At 48.9% G+C, this 23117-nt stretch overlaps 1 protein-coding gene across 2 annotated transcripts in view; it reads left to right on the top strand.

Moving 5' to 3' along the window:
* LOC144610604 (adhesion G protein-coupled receptor E5-like) overlaps positions 1–23117 on the top strand; it is a 61986-nt gene that overhangs the window by 17847 nt on the left and 21022 nt on the right. For both annotated transcript variants that reach the window (XR_013549439.1, XM_078429416.1), the window contains exons 3-13: positions 8007–8138; positions 9228–9368; positions 11782–11913; positions 13109–13240; positions 14680–14817; positions 15654–15785; positions 17068–17205; positions 18221–18352; positions 21081–21221; positions 22284–22415; positions 22973–23040. Coding sequence is in view for 1 of the 2 variants with exons in the window: in XM_078429416.1 (XP_078285542.1) it covers positions 8007–8138; positions 9228–9368; positions 11782–11913; positions 13109–13240; positions 14680–14817; positions 15654–15785; positions 17068–17205; positions 18221–18352; positions 21081–21221; positions 22284–22415; positions 22973–23040 (1418 nt within the window). In the remaining variant the exon portion in view is untranslated. The remainder of the gene's footprint in view (positions 1–8006; positions 8139–9227; positions 9369–11781; positions 11914–13108; positions 13241–14679; positions 14818–15653; positions 15786–17067; positions 17206–18220; positions 18353–21080; positions 21222–22283; positions 22416–22972; positions 23041–23117) is intronic.

Below are 23117 nucleotides of genomic sequence, written 5' to 3' on the forward strand. Positions count from 1 at the left end.
TTCATTAGTAAATGGCAACAACTGTAAACAAGCATACCGGGCATGTTTTGTGGTTAATGGCAAAGAAGTCAAACTAGAAATTGACACCGGAGCTGCCGTGAGCATTATCTCAGAGGAGTTGTTTCAGACCACCTTTTTAAAGCAACCACTAGGGCTTGCTGAAGTCACACTGAAGACATACACAGGGGAGGTTATTCCTGTGTTGGGACAGTTTGAAGCCACTGTCAAATATGAGAGTCAGAGTGAGCAGCTACCAATGATTGTGGTAAAGGGAGCAGGACCAGCTTTGTGTGGAAGGAACTGGTTAAAAAAGCTCACCTTAAACTGGAAAGAAATTAAACATGCCAGTGACAAGTCTCATCAGGAAGACATAAAGCATATTAAGGAGATGCCTCACCTGACATCAATACAGGATGTACTGGAGTTACACGCTGAAGTGTTTAAAGATGAACTTGGCACTCTGCGTGATGTCAAAGCAACAATTCTGTTGGAACCAGGGGCACGCCCAAATATTTGCAAAAGCCGTCCACTGCCGTTTGCCATGAAAGCACGAGTGGAGGCTGAATTGGACCGACTGGAAAAGGCCAACATAATTACTCCAGTCAAAAAAAGGACCATACCATCCGTCTGTGTGGAGATTACAAACTCACTGTAAACCAAGCTGCCACTACAGAGACTTATCCATTGCCACGGATAGAGGAGCTGATGGCAACCCTCAGTGGAGGAAAGGTGTTTTCAAAGATCGACCTCGCCTCAGCGTACCAGCAGGTACTTCTGGAGGAAGAATCAAAAAAACTGTTGACCATTAACACACACCGAGGCTTATTTGTCTATAACAGACTGGCTTTTGGTGTGAGCGCAGCACCCTCCATCTTCCAAAGAATCATGGAGAACCTCATGAAAGATCTGGATGTAGTGGTGTATCTGGATGATCTCCTCATCACAGGAAAAACTGAACGAGAGCATCTGCAAAACCTGCATAAAGTGCTACAGAGACTGCAGGAGAGCGGACTGAGAGTCAGGGAGTCAAAGTGTGAGTTTGGGAAGAAACAAATCGAATACTTGGGTCATGTGTTAAACAGCCAGGGCATTCAGCCGTCACCGGAGAAAGTCAGAGCAATAAAGGATGCACCAGCCCCCACCTGTGTGAAAGAGCTGAGAGCTTTCTTGGGACTAGTGAATTATTATGGACGGTTCATGCCCAACCAAAGCACCGTGCTTGCTTCCCTGTACAGGTTGCTGAAAGACCAGGTGTCGTGGGAGTGGAAAAGTCAGGAGCAGAAAGCTTTTGACAAGTGCAAATCGCTGCTCACAAGTGACAAGATCCTGGTGCACTATGTCCAAAAGCTTCCTCTCACTCTGGCCTGTGACTTCTCAGCGTATGGCATTGGAGCTGTCATACAACACAAAATGCCTACAGGGGAGGAGCGCCCCATCGCCTTCTCATCACGCACATTATCCCCTGCTGAGAAGAAATATTCTCAGATTGAGAAAGAGAGACTGGCGCTCATTTTTGGTGTAAAGAAGTTTCACCAGTACCTGTGGGGGAGGAAATTCAAACTTGTGACTGATCACAAACCCCTGCTAACACTGTTTGGAGAACACAAAAGCCTGCCTACCATGGCTGCAGCTCGAATCCAAAGATGGGCAATAATTCTCTCTGCCTATGATTATCACATTGAGTACTGTGCTTCAGAGAAACAAGGTAATGCAGATGGCCTCTCAAGAGTTCCGCTGCCTGACACAAACGACGCAGGGACCACAGCCGTCACTGACAGCGTATACACACTGTTAACTGAACATCTTGAGCAGGCTCCACTGAACGCAGACCAAGTGGCACGTGCAACATGCACAGACAACGTGTTGTCAAAGGTGCTGAAATTTGTCATGGATGGCTGGCCTGCTGAAGTGGATGAGACTCTGAAAGCTTTCCACACGCGTAGATGTGAACTTTCAGTAGAGCGAGGATGTGTCCTGTGGGGCACCAGAGTTGTGATTCCTGAAAAGTTGAGAAAAACTGTGTTAAAGGAGCTGCATTCTGGCCATCCAGGAATTGTGAAAATGAAAGCACTAACACGCAAGTACGTATGGTGGCCTAAAGTTGATGCAGAGGTGGAGCAAGTTTGCAGAGCATGTGAGTCATGTCAATTGGAGCAAAGGATGCCTCGTCAGGTGCCTTTGCATCCATGGGAATTTCCTGGCCAGAGCTGGAAAAGACTACACATAGACTTTGCTGGTCCATTTTTGGGACACACTTTCATGTTGGTGGTGGATGCTTACTCCAAGTGGTTGGAGGTGTTTAAAATGTCTAGCATCACATCACAAGCCACTATCGCACGACTGAGAAGACTGTTCGCAGCTTATGGATTGCCGGAGCACATTGTCACGGATAATGGAACGCAGTTCATGTCAGAGGAGTTTAAAAACTTCATGCAGCAGAATGGAATCCTTCATTCTACAAGTGCTCCTGGTCACCCTGCCTCGAATGGCCTGGCAGAACGGTACGTTCAGTCATTCAAGGGTGGAATTAAAAAGCTGACACACACCGCAATGGATGTGGAGGACAGGGTCTCCCTCTTTTTGATGCAGTATCGCACCACACCAAACTGCACTACTGGTCAGTCACCCGCTGACCTGTTTCTGAACAGACACGTGTGCACCCGTCTGGATTTCATCCGTCCGGACACAGCAGCCGCTGTTCGAAAAAAACAGTACAAGCAGAAGTTTCACCATGACCTCCGTGCAGCAGACAGGTGTTTCTCAGTGGATGACCCAGTGTATTTATACAATACGGCTGGGGGAGGACGCAAATGGATTCCTGGAGTCATAGTGGATCAAACAGGACCGGTGTCTTACAAAGTACAAGGAGAAGACACCGACATCACCTACAGGAGACATGGAGATCAGCTGAGATTCAGAGTCATGGGAGATGGACTGGATCAGGACACTGAAAACTCAACCACTGATACTTCTGCACCGAGCCAACCCGCACAGCCGGAGGACATGTCATCATGCAGCGAGCCAGGGACTGTGGACCGTACAGCTGCAGCTGCTGCACCGCTGAGTCCACGCCGATCATCAAGGGTCAGGAAGCCTCCAGACCGCTATGTCCCTTAAGCTTCATTTTTTTTTAAAAAGGGGAAATGTTCGGCATGAAGGACTGTTTAGTTGTTTAAGTTGTTTTCATTAATATGAACACACAGATGGACTGAGACTTGTTAAAACTACAAGAGGGTCTCTAGTGATAACAAGTAACTTTGCATAGTAGTAATTTTGGGAATGGTTATTGTTGGTAATAAGGTACTTGCTAATTTCAGTTATTTAAGATTACCTTCATTTTAAAAAGGGGGTAATGTGGTGTATTTACCATTTTGAGTTTTGTGTTTTGGCAGCTGAGCCTTGCCGTAGTTCCGGGTATAAAGCATTGTGGGATACCTGATTACACTCTTTGGTGGTGTTGAAGTAAAGCAGCCATATGTTGTATGCTAACCCGTCTCACTCGTCGATTCTTATCATAATACACCACAGTCCCAGCGAGATCCGTATATAATTTCAGCAGGACTCAGCCGTGTTTCCCCAGCCGGGGTAGTACGTATCTGGAACAGGGCGGCACGGTAGCGCAGCGGTAGAGTTGCTGCTTTACAGCGAATGCAGCGCCGGAGACTCAGGTTCGATCCTGACTACGGGTGCTGCATTGTAAGGAGTTTGTACGTTCTCCCCGTGACCTGCGTGGGTTTTCTCCGAGATCTTCGGTTTCCTCCCACACTCCAAAGACGTACAGGTATGTAGGTTAATTGGCTGGGTAAAATGTAAAAATTGTCCCTAGTGGGTGTAGGATAGTGTTAGTGTACGGGGATCGCTGGGCGGCGCGGACTTGGTGGGCCGAAAAGGCCTGTTTCCGGCTGTATATATATGATATATGATATGATATGATAGGGCTACGGGAAGTAATTTAACCCATGTAATTCCCAATTCAGCCTGTAGTTGGCTAATTTACTTTTAAGGTCTGATTAACCCTTTCAACTAGTCCGGCAGCCTGAGGTCTGTAGGCACAATGCAACTATTACTGGATGCCCATCTGGGTACAGAATTCCTTGTTTATTTGACCCATGAAATAAGACCCGTTGTCTGAACTTAATCGGTTTGGAATTCCATACCTGGGAATAATCTCATTAACACTTCACAACAGTAGAGGCTTTGTTATCCCTTGTCAGGTGAGCCTCAATCCATTTACTAAACTCATCTACAATAACTAATACATATTTATAACACTAACATCTCTCCAGCTCACTTTAGTCCATCTGGAGGGTCTCAAAGGGACCCACGGACAATGGTGTTTTACCCATCTCACAAGGTACACCCTTTCCAGGATTATGTTGCTGACAAATCAGGCAACGATTGCTAATACCTTGAGCCAGAGATTGCAACTGTGGATGCCAGCATGTGGCTAGGAGCATATCACTGGTTGCTTTAGCACCACAATGAGTTGCAAAGTGTATATATTCAATAACCCACATTGCTAAATCATCTGACATACAAGCCTGTCCAGCAGGGGTGATCCACAGTTTAGATTCACAATCAACTGTGCACCCGAGCTGTTTCCACAGTACCTTATCCCGTTCAGGAGCATCCTCCTGTAATTTAATGATATCTTGGATGGTTGGCATTCCTTTCCGAGGGAGACTTGCTTTTATTTGAGCTTTAAGTCTGGCCCATCATTTTAGGCACAACCACCCGCTGTCCCCGGGACGCCTCTCTAGCTTCCTAAACGGTTCCCTACATCCACTGGTGTTTGACCTGTTGTGTGGGCAGATCATTTCATAACGGAAATCTGCTCTGTTGTATTAGGACAACTAGTTCAGCTGGCTGAGCAGAATGCTCAAAACTGCTGACTCCAGTTTGCCATCCTGACAACATATGGGGGATTTAGGGAGTTAGGAACCATATAAATTCTGTGATTCCATTCATCCAAATCAGGAAAAAAACAGTCTCCCTTCGTTCGGGGAAAGCCAGCCATTGGACTACGTAATCCCTTACATTCATATCCCCAGACCCCATCAGGGTCTTGCCAGACTTCTGTCTCAAATGTTTTTCATGAGCACATTCCTTCTTTAACACTCCGGTTGATTTAGCCACTCCCCCCTTCAGTAATTCTTATTCCCAATTTCAAGGCATTATCCTGCCAACTTGCCAACACTGAAGCTTCCTTTAATTCTTGACAATACTGTTTCCACAGGGCAATAAGTTGCCAGAGTACCCCTATTACTCTTCCAAATTATCTCCTGAACATTCTTAACATCATCCAGAGCCTTTATTCCTCCTAATGGCCAAACGTCATCTCCTAATTTCTTGTTTAACTCCACCGACAATTGTCTGAATTGCTCCGATTTGTAAGGATACCGTTCACATAAGATTTGCAAAGCACTGTTTGATTCAGTTGTAGTATCCAAACGATTACCCATCTTGCCGACTGATAATTCAACACAGTGCGTTGCAAATGACACAAATTACACAGTCGCGTTCCAAACGTCACAAATCTTAATACCCCCCCACAACACTACACACAAGCTCACACACCTCACAACACTTTCATACACACAATCGGACCCAATCTTACAGGACTGAAACCTGACCAGCGTCCACGCTTTCAGGACTGAAACCTGACCAGCGTCCGCACTTTCAGGACTGAAACCTGACCTGTGCCCCACTCTCAGGACTGAAACCTGACCCAGTGGTATTGATATCGATATCATTAAATTATAGTCGACTCCCAATGATACCAATCACTGACCAAAATATCTGCCGCTTCCAGTATTCGCCAGACTGACCTGATTTCGTCAAGACGTCACACAAGAGTTAGCGAATGGCCAATTCGTCATCAGACGACAGATCAGAGGAAACCGATGCAGTAAAACAAACCACTTGCATCGGGGGCCCAATTCCTCTCTCTGCCTCCGAGACTTCTCAGCTCCTTGGCCGCGAACTCGTGGTAATTGTCTTTTGAAATCCCACCGCTGCCACCAAAATGTTAAATCAAGTTCTTTACCTTCAGTCTGAATAATCACACGTAATACTGAATGAGCACATCAGATTTATTCCACCATGGGGTTCTTCTCGTGAGGATCTCCAGACACAATATTAGTGTCTGAAAAGATCACAACTCAGGGGAGGGGAAGAACAGCTTCTCCACGATTGTTTACTTTTTTATACAGAAAAAGAGAGGTGTGACAAAAAGAAATCAAGGACCAATTACAAATCTAATACAATTCCCACGGTTACAGAGAAAACAAAATCATTGATACAGGTCACATGCTCAGAAACCAAACCATTAATATAAGTCACATGCTTTTGGGGAAACGCATCAATTTACCTAGAGTGGATTCAAAACTTTTCCTACTTTCACACGCACCCATATAAGGAGTTGTTATTAAGAAAGAAACTTTATCTCTATAGACGAGCAATCTCGCAGCTGCATGACCTTGCTTTACTGTTTCAATACACGGCACTCACACAGTCAGACAGAGTAGTGGGAGAGGACAAGAGCCCCTATTCTGAACACTCCTTATCATTCGTAAAGGAACAAACACATTCTGTTCCCAAGGATAACATTTCTGCCGCAAGCATCCATCTTACTGCTTTCCACTGAAAATAAGCATTCATTTTATATTAGATAAAACAACAAAAGAAACCATCTCAACTACAACAAAATATCAATATCTCTAATTAACAATATATCAACTAATAACATAGATTCTCACCCCCTCCCCTCTCTCATCTTATTGCGATGTCCCCTAGTGTTGGACATTTCCACCCTGGGAGAAAGGTTCTGACTGTCTACCCTGACTCCCCTCAAACTCCAATGTTCCAGAGAAAACTCCAGGTCTATCCAAACTCTCCTGTAGCTGAAAAGCTCTGATCCAGGCAGTATTCTGGTGAACCTCCTCTGCATCCACTCCAATGGTGACACGAAGGTGCAGGTCCATGTGGAGGTATAGTCCCTCATCTTCAGTGGACAAGTGAGAAGGCGCTGGACATTTCTTTTTTCTTTCCCTCTCCCTCTCCCTCTCCCTCCCCCCTCTTCCCCTCCCCCTCTTCCCCTCCCCCTCTTCCCCTCCCCCTCTTCCCCTCCCCCTCTTCCCCTCCCCCTCTTCCCCTCCCCCTCTTCCCCATCCCCTCTCCCCCTCCCCCTCTCCCTCTTGCTGGATATCTGACACAATAGAAAATGCTGGAAACACCCAGCACTGTTTCTCTCTCCACAGATGCTGCCTGACTTGTTGAGTATTTCCAGTTTTGTTCAGAATTATTACTTGTGAATATATTGGAGACTGGGAAACAGATCGATGGAGCGGGCAGTGTCCGTGGAAGCAGGGGACGGTACAATGGCACCTCTGGTCTGACCAGCATTGGCAGCTCCAGCTGGCGAGATCATTAGTTTAGTTTAGAGATACTGCGCAGAAACAGGCCCTTCGGCCCACCGGGTCCGTGCCGACAAGCGATCCCCACACATTAACACTATCCTACACCCACTAGGGACAATTTTTACATTTACCAAGCCAATTAACCTACAAACCTGTACGTCTGTGGAGTGTGGAACGAAACCGAAGATCTCGGAGAAAACGCACACAGGTCACGGGGAGAACGTACAAACTCCGTACAGACAGCACCCGTAGTCGGGATCGAACCCGGGTCTCCGGCGCTGCGTTCACTGTAAGGCAACAACTCTACCGCTGCGCCACCGTGACCGCCCAAAGAAAATCCAAACATAGAAAATAGGTGCAGGAGGAGGCCATTCAGCCCTTCGAGCCAGCACCGCCATGCAATATGATCATGGCTGATCATCCACATTCAGTGCCCTGTTCCTGCTTTCTCCCCATATCCCTGGATTCTAATTCCAATTGCCGATCCCCATCTCTCACAGGGTCCAGGCTCACGTTCTCGGTTGCAGCCCCCGTGCGGGGCCGTGGAGGATATTTACCTTTTGTAAACGATGTCTCCTGTTTACGCAGATATCAACGAATGTGCTTTCTCTCCGTGTGGCCGTGACGGGGCTTGTCACAACACGGACGGTTCCTACTCGTGTATCTGCAATACCGGCTTCAATTCGACCACCGACTCCACTGGCAAGACCACTTGTGTGGGTGAGGACCATAGACTTCCGCGAGGTGCAGTACACACGTCTACTCGGTGTTGGAGTGGACAGAAGGGTATCGACCTGAAACGCCACCCATTCCTTCTCTCCAGAGATGCTGCCTGTCCCGTTGAGTTAGTTCAGCATTTTGTGTCTATCTTCACATTTGTCCTGCAGATTCCATCAACGATTCCATTAAGCAATCTCTGAACAACTTGCTCGTTGAACCCACCCCCCAATGCTCCCTGCACCACTGCACACTGCCCTTTCTCTCCGTCTGCCCTCCTACCGATGTCCAGTGATTCACGCACGCTCCAAATCTCCCTCTTCCCCTCCCCCTCTTCCCCTCCCCCTCTTCCCCTCTTTCCCTTCCCCTCCCCCTCTTCCCCTCCCCCTCTTCCCCTCTCCCCCTCTTCCCCTCTCCCCCTCTTCCCCTCTCCCCCTCTCCCCCTCTTCCCCTCTCCCCCTCTCCCCCTCTTCCCCTCTCCCCCTCTTCCCCTCCCCCTCTTCCCCTCTCCCTCTTCACGATGTCCAACAATTTGCCAATCAAAGCCCTTTCACCTGTATCCAGCGTAGACCAGGCATTCAGCGTTTCGCTGGGATTGTGCGCTCGATCGGCCAATGCCAGCTATTTTAACTTCCCGTGCCTTTCCCAAACCGACCATTCTGTCCTTGACCTCTGCAGATACTGGATCCTCCGCTCCAATGGCACTCGTCTCTGTTTTTACGCCACATGCCACCAGAGCACATAGGTTCAAGGTGGATAGGAATCTGAGGGGTAACTTTTTCACGCAAAGGGTGGTGGGTGCTTGGAAGAAGCTGCCAGAGGAGGTAGTTGAGGCCAGGACTATTCCAATGTTTAAAAAACAGTTATACAGGTACATGGATAGGACAGGTTTGGAGGGATATGGACCAAGGCAGGCCGGTGGGACTAGTGTAGCTGGGACATGTTGACCGGTGGGGGCAAGTTGGGCTGATGGGGCCTGTTTCCACACTGTATCACTCTATGACTCTATGCTGGTGTGTTGTTACATCCAGGGCCACAGGTTGCTCACGTAACTGGGTTGACGACTGTGAAGCGTTTTCATTGTTCACACAGATATCAACGAATGCAATTTCTCACCCTGTCACGATAATGCAACTTGTTTCAACACAATTGGTTCCTACCATTGCAAATGCAACTCAGGGTTTCAGGAAACAATTGCAACCGCCGGCCAAAGTGCAGGGAAGATCTGTGAAGGTAAGGACTTCATGTCAGCAACAAAGCATGTCAACAGGTCGGCACAGTGGCGCAGCGGTACAGTTGCTGCCTTACAGCGCTTGCAGCACTGGAGACCCAGGTTCAATCCCGACTAGGGGTGCTGTCTGTACGGAGTTCGTATGTTCTCCCCTTGACTGCATGGGTTTTCTCTGAGATCTTCGGTTTTACTCCCACACTCCAAAGACCTACAGGGCTGTAGATTAATTGGCTTGGTAAATGTAAAAATTGTCCCTAGTGTGTGGAGGATAGTGTTAATGTGTGGGGATCGCTGGTCGGCGCGGGCCTGGTGGGCCGAAGGGCCTGTTTTCCGTGCTGCATCTCTGAACTAAACTAAACTAAACTGCGAATAAATCCCCAGCTACTGTTTGTGGTCAATCCTACAGGGGTCTCCGGCAGATTCCTGGACTTTTAGATAATCCCCTGACACTGCTCCGACAGAATCTCACCGGGAATGATTGGGGGACAGTATTGGGGTCAAACATTGGTATTTGTTTTGTTCAGATTGAGGATTTGGTCAACGACTGTAAATATCTTGGAGACTGGGAAGTGAAGCTATCCCGAGTAATTTCCAATCACAAACCAATGGACAAGACATTTGCAAACATCACCAGCAGTGGCATCTATGGTCAGAGAATCCCGTCAACATCCCACCATGACACCTTCCACCCCTCCCCCCATTGTTCTCCTTCTTTGTCCATTCAGCATGTTGGTGGAGTGTTTACTCGGCATGTTTCTGTCTCTGGGCCTTGTCTGGGCCTTATCGCTAAGGACAGTGTCCGATGCCCATCCCTGCTGCCTTCTTAAACTGCTGCAGACCTTCTCATGAGGATGCCCCCCCACAGTTGCTGCTGGGGAGGGAGTTTCAGGAGTTCGATCCAGTAATGGGGAGGGAACGGCAAAATATTTCCACGTCAGGTCGCACACGTCTTGGAGGGGCACCTGTAGATGTTGGTCCCATGCACCCAAACCTCTTGTCCTTGGAGATGGAGGTCACACAATAGACAATAGGTGCAGAAGGAGGCCATTCGGCCCTTCGAGCCAGCACCACCATTCAATGTGATCATGGCTGATCATTCTCAATCAGTACCCCGTTCCTGCCTTCTCCCCAAACCCCCTGACTCTGCTATCCTTAAGAGATCTATCTAGCTCTCTCTTGAAAGCATTCAGAGAATTGGCCTCTACTGCCTTCTGAGGCAGAGAATTCCACAGATTTGCAACTCTCTGACTGAAAAGGTTTTTCCTCATCTCCGTTCTAAATGGCCTACCTCTTATTCTTAAACTGTGGCCCCTGGTTCTGGACTCCCCCAACATTGGGAACATGTTTCCTGCCTCTAACGTGTCCAACCCCTTAATAATCTTATATGTTTCGATAAGATCCCCTCTTATCCTTCTAAACACACGTTTGGAAGGTGCAGCTGAGGTAGCCTTGGAGAGCAACTGGTGACTTCCTGGGCATTCCATGGGAGCATTTTAGAGCCAACCCCATTGGTGGTCTGGTCACAAGCAGGCCAGAGGACCCTCCTTGGAGGGCTTGAGGGAACCAGGTGGGTTTTAATGATAACTTGTTCATTTTTGTGAGCACCTCTTTCTAAATGCCAACTGCAGTGAAGAAAGCTAATGGCATGTTGGCCTTCATGACAAGAGGAGTTGAGTATAGGAGCAAAGAGGTCCTTCTGCAGTTGTACAGGGCACTAGTGAGACCGCACCTGGAGTACTGTGTGCAGTTTTGGTCTACAAATTTGAGGAAGGACATTCTTGCTATTGAGGGCGTGCAGCGTAGGTTCACTAGGTTAATTCCCGGAATGGCAGGACTGTCGTATGTTGAAAGACTGGTGCGACTGGGCTTGTATACACTGGAATTTAGAAGGATGAGAGGGGATCTGATTGAAACATATAAGATTATTAAGGGATTGGACACGCTAGAGGCAGGAAACATGTTCCCAATGTTGGGGGAGTCCAGAACCAGGGGCCACAGTTTAAGAATAAGGGGTAGGCCATTTGGAACGGAGATGAGGAAAAACATTTTTGCTCAGAGAGTTGTAAATCTGGGGAATTCTCTGCCTCAGAAGGCAGTGGAGGCCAATTCTCTGGATGCTTTCAAGAGAGAGTTAGATAGAGCTCTTAATGATAGCGGAGTCAAGGGGAATAGGGAGAGGGCAGGAATGGTGTACTGATTGTGGATGATCAGCCATGATCACGGTGAATGGTGGTTCTGGCTCGAGGGGCCGAATGGCCTACTCCTGCACCTACTGTCTATGCTCCGGTGTTATTGGAATTTGCTTCTGTAGATTGCACTCTGTTAATTGTATCAATCGAGTGCCCACGTGCAATCAGTGGACATTGGTCATGTGCGTGCCTGTGCTAATGAGAAGGATTTTCTCTGTTCATGTAGATGTTGACGAATGTGGCTTCTATCCATGCGAGCGTCACATGACTTGCACCAATATAGTGGGTTCCTTCCAGTGCAACTGCAAAGCAGGGTTTCAGTCACCACCTGTGACCAGCGCAGGAACGGTTTGTGTAGGTAAGGACTTTACATCGCCATGAAATGGAGAATAAAACTCAGATTGGGGTTGTGGATGTTAATCCCCCAGGACTGTCCTGCAGATTCCTGGAATTAAAGAACAAATTTTCCTTTCCCCTGACTCTCGGTCTTAAAAAAGTCTCGCCCCAAAACGTCACCCATTCCTTCTCTCCAGAGATGCTGTCAGTCCTGCTGAGTTACTCCAGTATTTTGTGTCGGAAAATAAATGCAGATGCTGGTACAAATCGAAGGTATTTATTCACAAAATGCTGGAGTAACTCAGTGGGCCAGGCAGCATCTCAGGAGAGAAGGAATGGGTGACGTTTCAGATCGAGTCTGAAGAAGGGTCCTCTCCATGTGACCCTAACGCGGCTTAAGAGTTTCTTAACCTTTCACTGAATCCTTTGTTTAGTTTCAGTTTAGTTTAGAGATACAGTGCGGAAACAGGCCCTTCGGCCCACCCAGTCCGCGACAGTCAGCGATCCCCGGACACTTACACTATCCTACACACGCTAGGCAATATTCACAATCATACGAAGCCAATTAACCGGATATCACGGAGGAAACACATGCAGTCACAGAGACTACAGACAGCACCCGTAGTCGGGATCGAACCCGAGTCCCTGGCGCTGCAAGGCAGTAACTCTACTGCTGCTCCCTGTGTAAGCAAGAAACAGAGAATAAATCGCCATCTGTTAAGATTGTCAATCCTACAGGAATGTCCTGGAATTTGAGCATCATTGTGGGATGGTGGTGGGGGCCAAACATAGGCTTTTTATTTGTTCCTTGTGACAGATTTAGTCGATTATTCTGAATCATGCAGAGACTGGGAAATGAATATATTGACCTGACTGGTCCCTTGAAAACAGGGGACCATGTGATGAATCGCCCAGGAACTGGTCTGACCAGATTTGGCAGCTCCAGCTGGCGAGATCATTAGAAAATCAAAACATAGAAAATAGGTGCAGGAGTAGGCCTTTCGGCCCTTCGAGCCAATACCGCCATGCAATATGATCATGGCTGATCATCCACATTCAGTGCCCTGTTCCTGCTTTCTCCCCATATCCCTGGATTACAATTCCAATTGCCGATCCCCATCTCTCACAGTGTCCAGGCTCACGTTCTCGGTTGCAGCCCCCGTGCGGGGCCGTGGAGGATATTTACCTTTTGTAAACGATGTCTCCTGTTTGCGCAGATATCAACGAATGTGCTTCCTCGCCGTGTGACCGTAACGTAACTTGTCAAAACACGGACGGTTCCTACTCGTGTATCTGCAATACCGGCTTCAATTCGACCACCGACTCCACTGGCAAGACCACTTGTGTGGGTGAGGACCTTAGACTTCCGCGAGGCGCAGTACACACGTCTACTCGGTGTTGGAGTGGACAGAAGGGTATCGACCTGAAACGCCACCCATTCCTTCTCTGCAGAGATGCTGCCTGTCCCGCTGAGTTACTCCAGCATTTTGTGACTATCTTCACTATTGTCCTGCAGATTCCATCAAAAAGACCATAATGACAAGGCCACTGAATTAAATAATCTCTGAACAAATCGCTCGTTGAACGAACCCCCCCCCCCCTTCTAATGCTCCCTGCGCCACTGCACACTGCCCTTTCCCTCTGTCTGCCCTCCTGCCGATGTTCAGTGATTCACGCACGCTCCAACCCCCCCTTCTCTTCAAAGTTCACCTAAGGGTGCAGGGGGATTACGGCCGTCACTAGTTCACTTGTTGCCGAAGAACGTCTGTCGCAGAGGCAGGTAGTGGGCTGCCCCCTCGGCCCAGTCTTTACCCTGGACTGATGTCCCAGTGTGGGAAGGGAGGGCCTGTGCTATTGCCAGTTATTCATTGTACTCTGCCTTACCATGGGGTGTGTGAGTATGTGTAAGTATGTGTGCGTGTGTGTGAGTATGTGCGCATGTGTGTGCATGCGTGTGCATGCATGTGAGTATGTGTGTGAGTGAGTATGTGTGGGTGTGTGTGAGTATATGTGCGTGTATGTGTGTATGTGTGCGTGTGTGTGAGTTTGTGTGTGTGTGTGTGGGTATGTGTGGGTATGTGTGCGTGTGTGTGAGTATGTGTGCGTGTATGTGTGCGTGTGTGTGTGTGTGTGGGTATGTGTGCGTGTGTGTGAGTATGTGTGCGCGTGTGTGCATGCGTGTGTAGGTGTGTGAGAAGTTGGGAACCCCGGGAACAGGTGCAAGCAGCTGTAGCTGGTGGGCTCACTGCAGTCCCAGTTCCCCAGTCCTACACGGTCCAAGGCCGTACCCGCAGGTCTCGTTCCGTACAGGGGGTGGGCAATTTTGCGAAGGTCCAGATGTGGCCAGACCCGGTCTGGGCTCAGAGCTAGGTTAGATTCACGGAGCAGTGGACATCCTGTGTCTGCAACCACCCCATGCCGCCCACACCACCCGCACCGTGACATGGTTGTTTACACAACTGCCCCAACAGAGACGGCTGGGTTACTGCCCAACCTTTCCCCTCTCACCGACAGACAGCTTCCAGTTCAATGGAACCGAGGGCAATCATCGCAGCTTCTGGCTTGTCCAAGGCTATTTGGTTCCTCAATTCCGTTTGATCCAGGAAGATCTGTTCCTTAACTCCATCCACCTGTCTTTCTCCCTCAACCTTTCACTGAATCCTTTGTTCCAACGAGGGTCTGCTCTGTGTTTAAGGCACACGCCGGTGTGTTGCTGCATCCACAGTTACAGAGTGCAACAGGGAGCAAACCGTGTTACTGTTGTGAAGGGTTTTCACTGTTCCCACAGATATTGACGAATGCAAATCTTCACCCTGTGGCAAAAACACGTTGTGTGACAATGCGCCGGGTTCCTACCAGTGCAACTGCATCGCAGGGTTTCACGCATCAGCTGGGACCACTGGCATCGGCGCAGAGGACTGTGAAGGTTGGGATGTTTAGTTTCAGTTTAGTTTAGAGATACAGCGCGGAAACAGGCCCTTCAGCACACCCAGTCCGCGACGGTCAGCGATCCCCGGACACTTACACTATCGTACACACGCTGGGCAATATTCACAATCATATGAAGCCAATTAACCTATAAACCTGTACGTCTTTGGAGTGTGAGAGGAAACCGGATATCACGGAGGAAACACAGGCAGTCACAGAGACTGTACAGACAGCACCCGTAGTCGGGATCGAACCCGAGTCCCTGGCGCTGCAAGGCAGTAACTCTACTGCTGCGCCCTGTGTAAGCAAGAAACAGAGAATAAATCGCCATCTGTTAAGATTGTCAATCCTACAGGAATGTCCTGGAATTTGAGCATCATTGTGGGATGGTGGTGGGGGCCAAACATAGGCTTTTTATTTGTTCCTTGTGACAGATTTAGTCGATTATTCTGAATCATGCAGAGACTGGGAAATTAATATATTGACCTGACTGGTCCCTTGAAAACAGGGGACCATGTGATGCATCGCCCAGGAACTGGTCTGACCAGATTTGGCAGCTCCAGCTGGCGAGATCATTAGAAAATCAAAACATAGAAAATAGGTGCAGGAGGAGGCCATTCAGCCCTTCGAGCCAATACCGCCATGCAATATGATCATGGCTGATCATCCACATTCAGTGCCCTGTTCCTGCTTTCTCCCCATATCCCTGGATTACAAATCCAATTGCCGATCCCCATCTCTCACAGGGTCCAGGCTCACGTTCTCGGTTGCAGCCCCCGTGCGGGGCCGTGGAGGATATTTACCTTTTGTAAACGATGTCTCCTGTTTGCGTAGATATCAACGAATGTGCTTCCTCGCCGTGTGACCGTAACGCAGCTTGTCAAAACACGGACGGTTCCTACTCGTGTATCTGCAATACCGGCTTCAATTCGACCACCGACTCCACTGGCAAGACCACTTGTGAGGGTGAGGACCTTAGACTTCCGCGAGGCGCAGTACACACGTCTACTCGGTGTTGGAGTGGACAGAAGGGTATCGACCTGAAACGCCACCTATTCCTTCTCTGCAGAGATGCTGCCTGTCCCGCTGAGTTACTCCAGCATTTTGTGTCTATCTTCACTATTGTCCTGCAGATTCCATCAACGTGACCATAATGACAAGGCCACTGAATTGATTAATCTCTGAACAACTCGCTCGTTGAACGAACCCCCTCCCCCCCCCAATGCTCCCTGCGCCACTGCACACTGCCCTTTCCCTCCGTCTGCCCTCCTGCCGATGTTCAGTGATTCACGCACGCTCCAACCCCCCCTTCTCTTCAAAGTTCACCTAAGGGTGCAGGGGGATTACGGCCGTCACTAGTTCACTTGTTGCCGAAGAACGTCTGTCGCAGAGGCAGGTAGTGGGCTGCCCCCTCGGCCCAGTCTTTGCCCTGGACTGATGTCCCAGTGTGGGAAGGGAGGGCCTGTGCTGTTGCCAGTTATTCATTGTACTCTGCCTTACCATGGGGTAGGTGTGTGTGATTATGTGTGCGTGTGTGTGAGTATGTGTGTGTGTGTGTGTGTGTGAGTATGTGTGTGTGTGTGTGTGTGTGTGAGTATGTGTGCGTGTGTGTGAGTATGTGTGCGCATGTGTGCATGCGTGTGCAGGTGTATGAGAAGTTGGGACCCCCGGGAACAGGTGCAAGCAGCTGTAGCTGGTGTACTCACTGCAGTCCCAGTTCCCCGGTCCTACACGGTCCAAGGCCGTACCCGCAGGTCTCGTTCCGTGCAGGGGGTGGGCAATTTTGCGGAGGTCCAGATGTGGCCAGACCCGGTCTGGGCTCAGAGCCAGGATAGATTCACGGAGCAGTGGACATCCTGTGTATGCAACCACCCCATGCCGCCCACACCACCCGCACCGTGACATGGTTGTTTACACAACTGCCCCAACAGAGAAGGCTGGGTTACTGCCCAACCTTTCCTCTCTCACCGACAGACAGCTTCCAGTCCAATGGAACTGAGGGCAATCACCACAGCTTCTGGCTTGTCCAAGGCTATTTGGTTCCTCAATTCCGTTTGATCCAGGAAGATCTGTTCCTTAACTCCATCCACCTGTCTTTCTCCCTCAACCTCTCACTGAATCCTTTGTTCCAACGAGGGTCTGCTCTGTGTTTAAGGCATACGCCGGTGTCTTGCTGCATCCACAGTTACAGAGTGCAACAGGGAGCAAACTGTGTTCCTGTTGTGAAGGGTTTTCACTGTTCCCACAGATATTGACGAATGCAAATCTTCACCCTGTGGCAAAAACACGTTGTGTGACAATGCGCCGGGTTCCTACCAGTGCAACTGCATCGCAGGGTTTCACGCATCAGCTGGGACCACTGGCATCGGCGCAGAGGACTGTGAAGGTTGGGATGTTTAGTTTTAGTTTAGTTTAGAGATACTGCGCGGAAACTGGCCGTTCGGCCAACCCAGTCCGCGACGGTCAGCGATCCCCGGACACTTACACTATCCTACACACGCTAGGCAATATTCACAATCATACGAAGCCAATTAACCTATAAACCTGTACGTCTTTGGAGTGTGAGAGGAAACCGGATATCACGGAGGAAACACGGGCAGTCACATAGACTGTACGGACAGCACCCGTAGTCGGGATCGAACCTGAGTCCCTGGCGCTGCAAGGCAGTAACTCTACTGCTGCGCCACCGTGCCGCCCTGTATAAGCAAGAAACAGAGAATAAATCGCCATCATCTGTTACGATTGTCAATCCTACTGGAATATCCTGGAATTTGAACATCTGGTCTGACCAGAGTTGGCAGCTCCAGCAGGCGTGATCATTAGTTTAGTTTAGTTTAGAGATACTGCACAGAAACAGGCCCTTCGGCCCACTGGGTCCGCGCCGACCAGCGATCCCCACACATTAACACTATCCTACGCCCACAAGGGACAATTTTTACATTTACCAAGCCAATTAACCTACAATCCTGTACATCTTTGGAGTGTGCGAGGAAACTGAAGATCTAGGAGAAAACGCACACAGGTCACGGGGAGAACGTACAAACTCCATACAGACAGCACCCGTAGTCGGGATCGGACCCAGGTCTCCGGCGCTGCGGTCACTGTAAGGCAGCAACTCTACCGCTGCACCACTGTGACGCCCAAAGAAAATCGAAATATAGAAAATAGGTGCAGGAGGAGGCCATTCAGCCCTTCGAGCCAGCACCGCCATGCAATATGATCATGGCTGATCATCCAAATTCAGTGCCCTGTTCCTGCTTTCTCCCCATATCCCTGGATTCCAATTCCAATTGCCGATCCCCATCTCTCACAGGGTCCAGGCTCACGTTCTCGGTTGCAGCCCCCGTGCGGGGCCGTGGAGGATGTTTACCTCTTGTAAACGATGTCTCCTGTTTGCGCAGATATCAACGAATGTGCTTCCTCGCCGTGTGGCCGTGACGGGGCTTGTCACAACACGGACGGTTCCTACTCGTGTGTCTGCAATGCCGGCTTCAATTTGACCACCGAATCCACTGGCAAGAACACTTGTGAGGGTGAGGACCTTAGACTTCCGCGAGGCGCAGTATACACGTCTACTCGGTGTTGGAGTGGACAGAAGGTTCTCGACCCGAAACATCGCCCATTCCTTCTCACCAGAGATGCTGCCTGTCCCGCTGAGTTACTCCAGCAGTTAGTTTCTATCTTTGGTGTAAACCACTATCTGCACTTCCTTCCTACACGTTAAGGTAAAGAAAGCTGTGGAAATGTATAGATTACACAGGATGTACGTGACTGGCTTCTCTCCTGAGGTCTAGATCAGAAGGGGAGTTTCTGAGAAGGACTGGGAGAAGGTGGGATCACCGTAGAAGAAGACACAAAGTGCTGGACGAACATAGTGGGTCTTAAGAGACGCTACCTGACCTGTTGAGTTACTCCAGCACTTTCTGTCTTCTTTTGTAAACCAGCAACTGCAGTTCAGTGTGCCTACAGATCACCAGGGAAATTGGAGCAAAACAAATTGAAAACTACTACTACAGAACTACTTTCTGTAATGTGCGCAGAACAGCACCTGTGCAGCCATGGAGAAGGTGTTGAGGGGGAGAGACTGAAAGAAGAACTGCTTCATGTATCTGAAGGGCAGGTGTAGCTTGTGCTCAGTTGTGGGATAAGTTGTTGAGTGTGAGAATGAGTCCAGGAATATATTATTATTAGGACACTTCCAGTTTCCAGCCCCGCCACGTGGACACTTCTGCTATGGGGCCATCCACCGTGGTGGATGTTCATGCCTTTCATGCTTCAGTAAGTTTCAATGAGATCCCCCCCATCATCCATCTAAACTCCAGCAAGTGCAGGCCCACAAACCGTCAATCGCTCATCAAATGTTCACAGTTGTGGGATAAGTCGTTGAGTGGGGGAATAAGTTCAGGCAGAGCAGTGAGTGTGTTGGTGACGAGGAACTGGTTGTGTCTCTGCTCAAGGAACAGGATATTAGTTGCTCGCAAGGTGAGGTCCATGATTTGGACCAGGGTAATGACGAAGGGCCGGCAAAGTATTTCCAAATCAGGGTTGTGCTCAAAGATACCAGAGGAGCAAGAAAGACCACTCGACCCAAAGAACCGTAGTATGTCATGGCACCATTTTGGTCGGCAGAAACTTGCAGAAACATTTAAAAAGAAAAATGACAATAATCTGTGAATTGATGATGAGATATATTCTGCATTTTAATGGTATCATCACACATACTGTTCCCCCAAAACACTGATTACACTGCGAGAGGCATAGCGAACTAAAATTTTGCCTACTAAAATTTCTCCTCATCGCTGACAGAGCTAGATAGAGCTCTTAAGGATAACGGAGTCAGGGGGTATGGGGAGAAGGCAGGAACGGGGTACTGATTGAGAATGATCAGCCATGATCACATTGAATGATGGTGCTGGCTCGAAGGGCCGAATGGCCTACGCCTGCACCTATTGTCTATAAACGTTTTGCCTACTAAAATGACGGACGTTACGCTCCTTTGCGTACTACACTTCAGTATAGGCGATTTCAACTGAGTGGTCCATCTTGTTCCTCTAGTATCTTTGGTTGTGGTTGACTTGGAGGGGAACCTGTGGGTGGTGGTGTTGCCAGTGCTTGAACCCTATGTCCTGTTTGCCGATAAAGGTCAAAATGACTGGAAGGAGCTGTTGGAGCAACCAAGGCAAGTAATCGACTGACTTCCAAGGACATTTCCTGCAGTATTTATGAGTCACCATATTGGTTCTGGTCACAGAGTCCAGTCCTGGTGATAACACCAGGTTAACGACGAGTAAACAATGTGTTTCTGTTGTTAACAATTGTCACTGTTTACACAGATATCGATGAGTGTAAATCCTTGCCCTGTCACCAAAACGCAACTTGTAATAACACGAGGGGTTCCTACCAGTGCAACTGCAGAGCAGGGTTTCTGGCATCATCTGCGCCTGCAAGCCTGAATGCAGGGAAGATCTGTGAAGGTGGGGAGAGGAAGAGTTAACCACATTGGTGCGTTGGTCACGTGGGCTTAACCTGGTGAGGCCACCAGATCACCTTCCCTGGAGACATGAGAGAAATCGATGGTATATTTGTGACAGCTTGTTCATTTTTGGGAGCACCATTACTCATGATTAGTTGTGTCCCATATTCCCGCTGCTAAGAACGGAGATGAGGAAAAACTTTTTAGAACGGAGATGAGGAAAAACTTTTTTAGAATGGAGATTAGGAAAAACTTTTTTAGAACGGAGATGAGGAAAAACTTTTTAGAATGGAGATGAGGAAAAACTATTTTAGAATGGAGGTGAGGAAAAACTTTTTCAGTCTGAGAGTTGTAAATCTGGAATTTTCTGCCTCAGAAGGCAGTGGAGGCCAATTCTCTGGATGCTTTCAAGAGAGAGTTAGATAGTGGTCTAAATGATAGCGGAGTCAGGGGGTGTGGGGAGAAGGCAGGAACGGGGTACTGATTGTGGATGATCAGCCATGATCACATTGAATGGTGGTGCTGGCTCAAAGGGCCGAATGGTCTCCTCCTGCACCTATTGTCTATTGTTTATAGTGTAGGCAATTTCGACAGAGCTGTTCATCTTGCTCCTCTAGTATCTTTGGTTGTGTCCCATATTCCCGCTGCTGTGATGGGATTTGAGTTTGTAGATCGAGACTGTGGTGATTTTATATTGCGCCACCAACAGACTCTGACCAGACACAATGTCCTCAGGTAACAGAGAACAACAGGTTGACGATTGTGAAGGGTTTTCTCTCTTCACACAGATATCGACGAGTGTAATTCCTTGCCCTGTCACAAACTAGCAACTTGTACCAACACGATGGGTTCCTACCTGTGCCGATGCAATGCAGGGTTTCAGGAATCAGCTGCGACCGTTGGCAACAGTGCGAGGAAGATCTGTCAAGGTGAGCACTTTAAGAGACATTGGTGCGTCTGATCACATTGGGTAGTCTTGGTGAGGAGACCAGATTTCATTCGCTGGGGGGGGGGGGGGGGGGCATTAGAGAAACCAATGCCTTTCCATGACAACTTGTCCATTTTTGTGAGCACCAATACTGATGATTAATTGTTTTCTAAATTCCTGCCTCAGTTCAGGGATGATCTGTGAGGTATGGACTTTTATCTCACCATGAAACTGAGAATACTGTCCTAAATTATCCACAAAATGGAGATTAAATCTCAAATTGGCACTGGGGATGCCCACCCTTCATCTAGTCCCGCAGATTCCTGGAATCAACAAAGGGTCTCATGAACGTTGACTTCAGCCAAGTCCATGAGAAGGTCGTAGTGTTTTCAAAGAAGGCTTGGGTCATTTGGGATTTGCAGAGGCGATTTACAGAGGCCAATTAGCCGGCAAACCCGCACCTACTTGAGATATTGGAGGAAACCAGAGCATCAGGAGTGTTTCCAATGACTTCTGTGTCTATGAGGCATGCAGTCATAGAGTCACACAGCATGGAAACAGGCCCTTCGGCCCAACTCATGCATGCCGACCAAGATGCCCCATCTAAGTTAGTCCCATTTACAAACATTTGGCCCATATTCCCCTGAGCACTTCTTATCCAGGTTCCTGTCCACGTATTGTTATAGAATCTGCTTAAATTACCTCCTCTGTCAGCTCGTTCCATATATCTGACCTCCTCTGAGTGAAACAGTTGCTCCTCAGCTTCCTATTAAATTTGCCCCTCTCTTAAACTTCTGTTCTCTGGTTTTTGATTCCCCTGCCCTGGATAGAAGACTGTGCATTCACCCCATCTATTCCCCTCATGATTTCATACACCTCTATAAGATCAGCCCTCAGTGTGGGTAAGACCGTGCCGGGCGGATAGTGGTTGAATAGCAACAGGGATGTGAGAGTGAGCCCCTGTTCCACTCCACGCATCACCCTCTTGTCAATCACAGTTTCTCGCTCCTCACCATCCGTGCCGTCGATGTTTGCAACAGATGTCTGTCTCTCTCTGCAACAGACGTGGACGAGTGCGAGCGTGGACACCAGTGCAGCGGCAACATGGCCTGTCGCAACACCTTCGGGAGTCACATCTGTGTCTGTGGAGCGGGATCTCCCCCAGGGACGGGACAGACCCACCAGGCATGTCGAGGTAAACGTAGACTTGTTGTTCAGGGAACCAAAACTGGACATGCAGGAAACATTCAACTGGTCAGGCAGAAGCTGTGGAAGGGACGGCGGGCACTGATTAGTGATGGTTAACATGGCTCTCTGGGTGGGAAATTGTGGATTACAAATGTGATTGGGTGCTTTGAAACGGTGACAAGGAAGGCACTTGACATGTTTGCCTTCATTGGTCAGGGCATTCAGTACAACAGTTGAGAGTAGACACAAAATGCTGGAGTGACTCAGCTGGTCAGGCAGCATCTCGGGAGAGAAGGAATGGGGGACGTTTCGGGTCGAGACCCTTCTTCAGACAGTTGAGATGTTGTGTTACAATTGTGTAAATGTTGGTGAGACCACACACTTGGAATATTGAGTGCACTTCAGGTCACCCAGTCTGACGCTCCTCATAGTGGGAGCACCATGGTGGAGCTCTGGATGAGGGGCAGGGGTGAGGTCTACTCTGCTGATGGGTGATCATCAGGAGGGTGACTGGTGGGGTCTACAGGTAGCACTGACATCTCTTTCATGTGATTCTTACACCAGTCGATCCACTCGGTTGTCCCGACTCGGCAAAGCAGAGTTCCACAGAGCCGCGGTGCAGTTCCACGCAGGTACGTGAACGGCCTCTGACTTTCACAGGCACAGCGATTAGATGCACACTGCTGGAGGGAGACTCAGCGGGTCAGGC

The sequence above is a fragment of the Rhinoraja longicauda genome, chromosome 37 (assembly GCF_053455715.1).
Source record: "Rhinoraja longicauda isolate Sanriku21f chromosome 37, sRhiLon1.1, whole genome shotgun sequence".
NCBI classification, from domain to species: domain Eukaryota; kingdom Metazoa; phylum Chordata; class Chondrichthyes; order Rajiformes; family Arhynchobatidae; genus Rhinoraja; species Rhinoraja longicauda.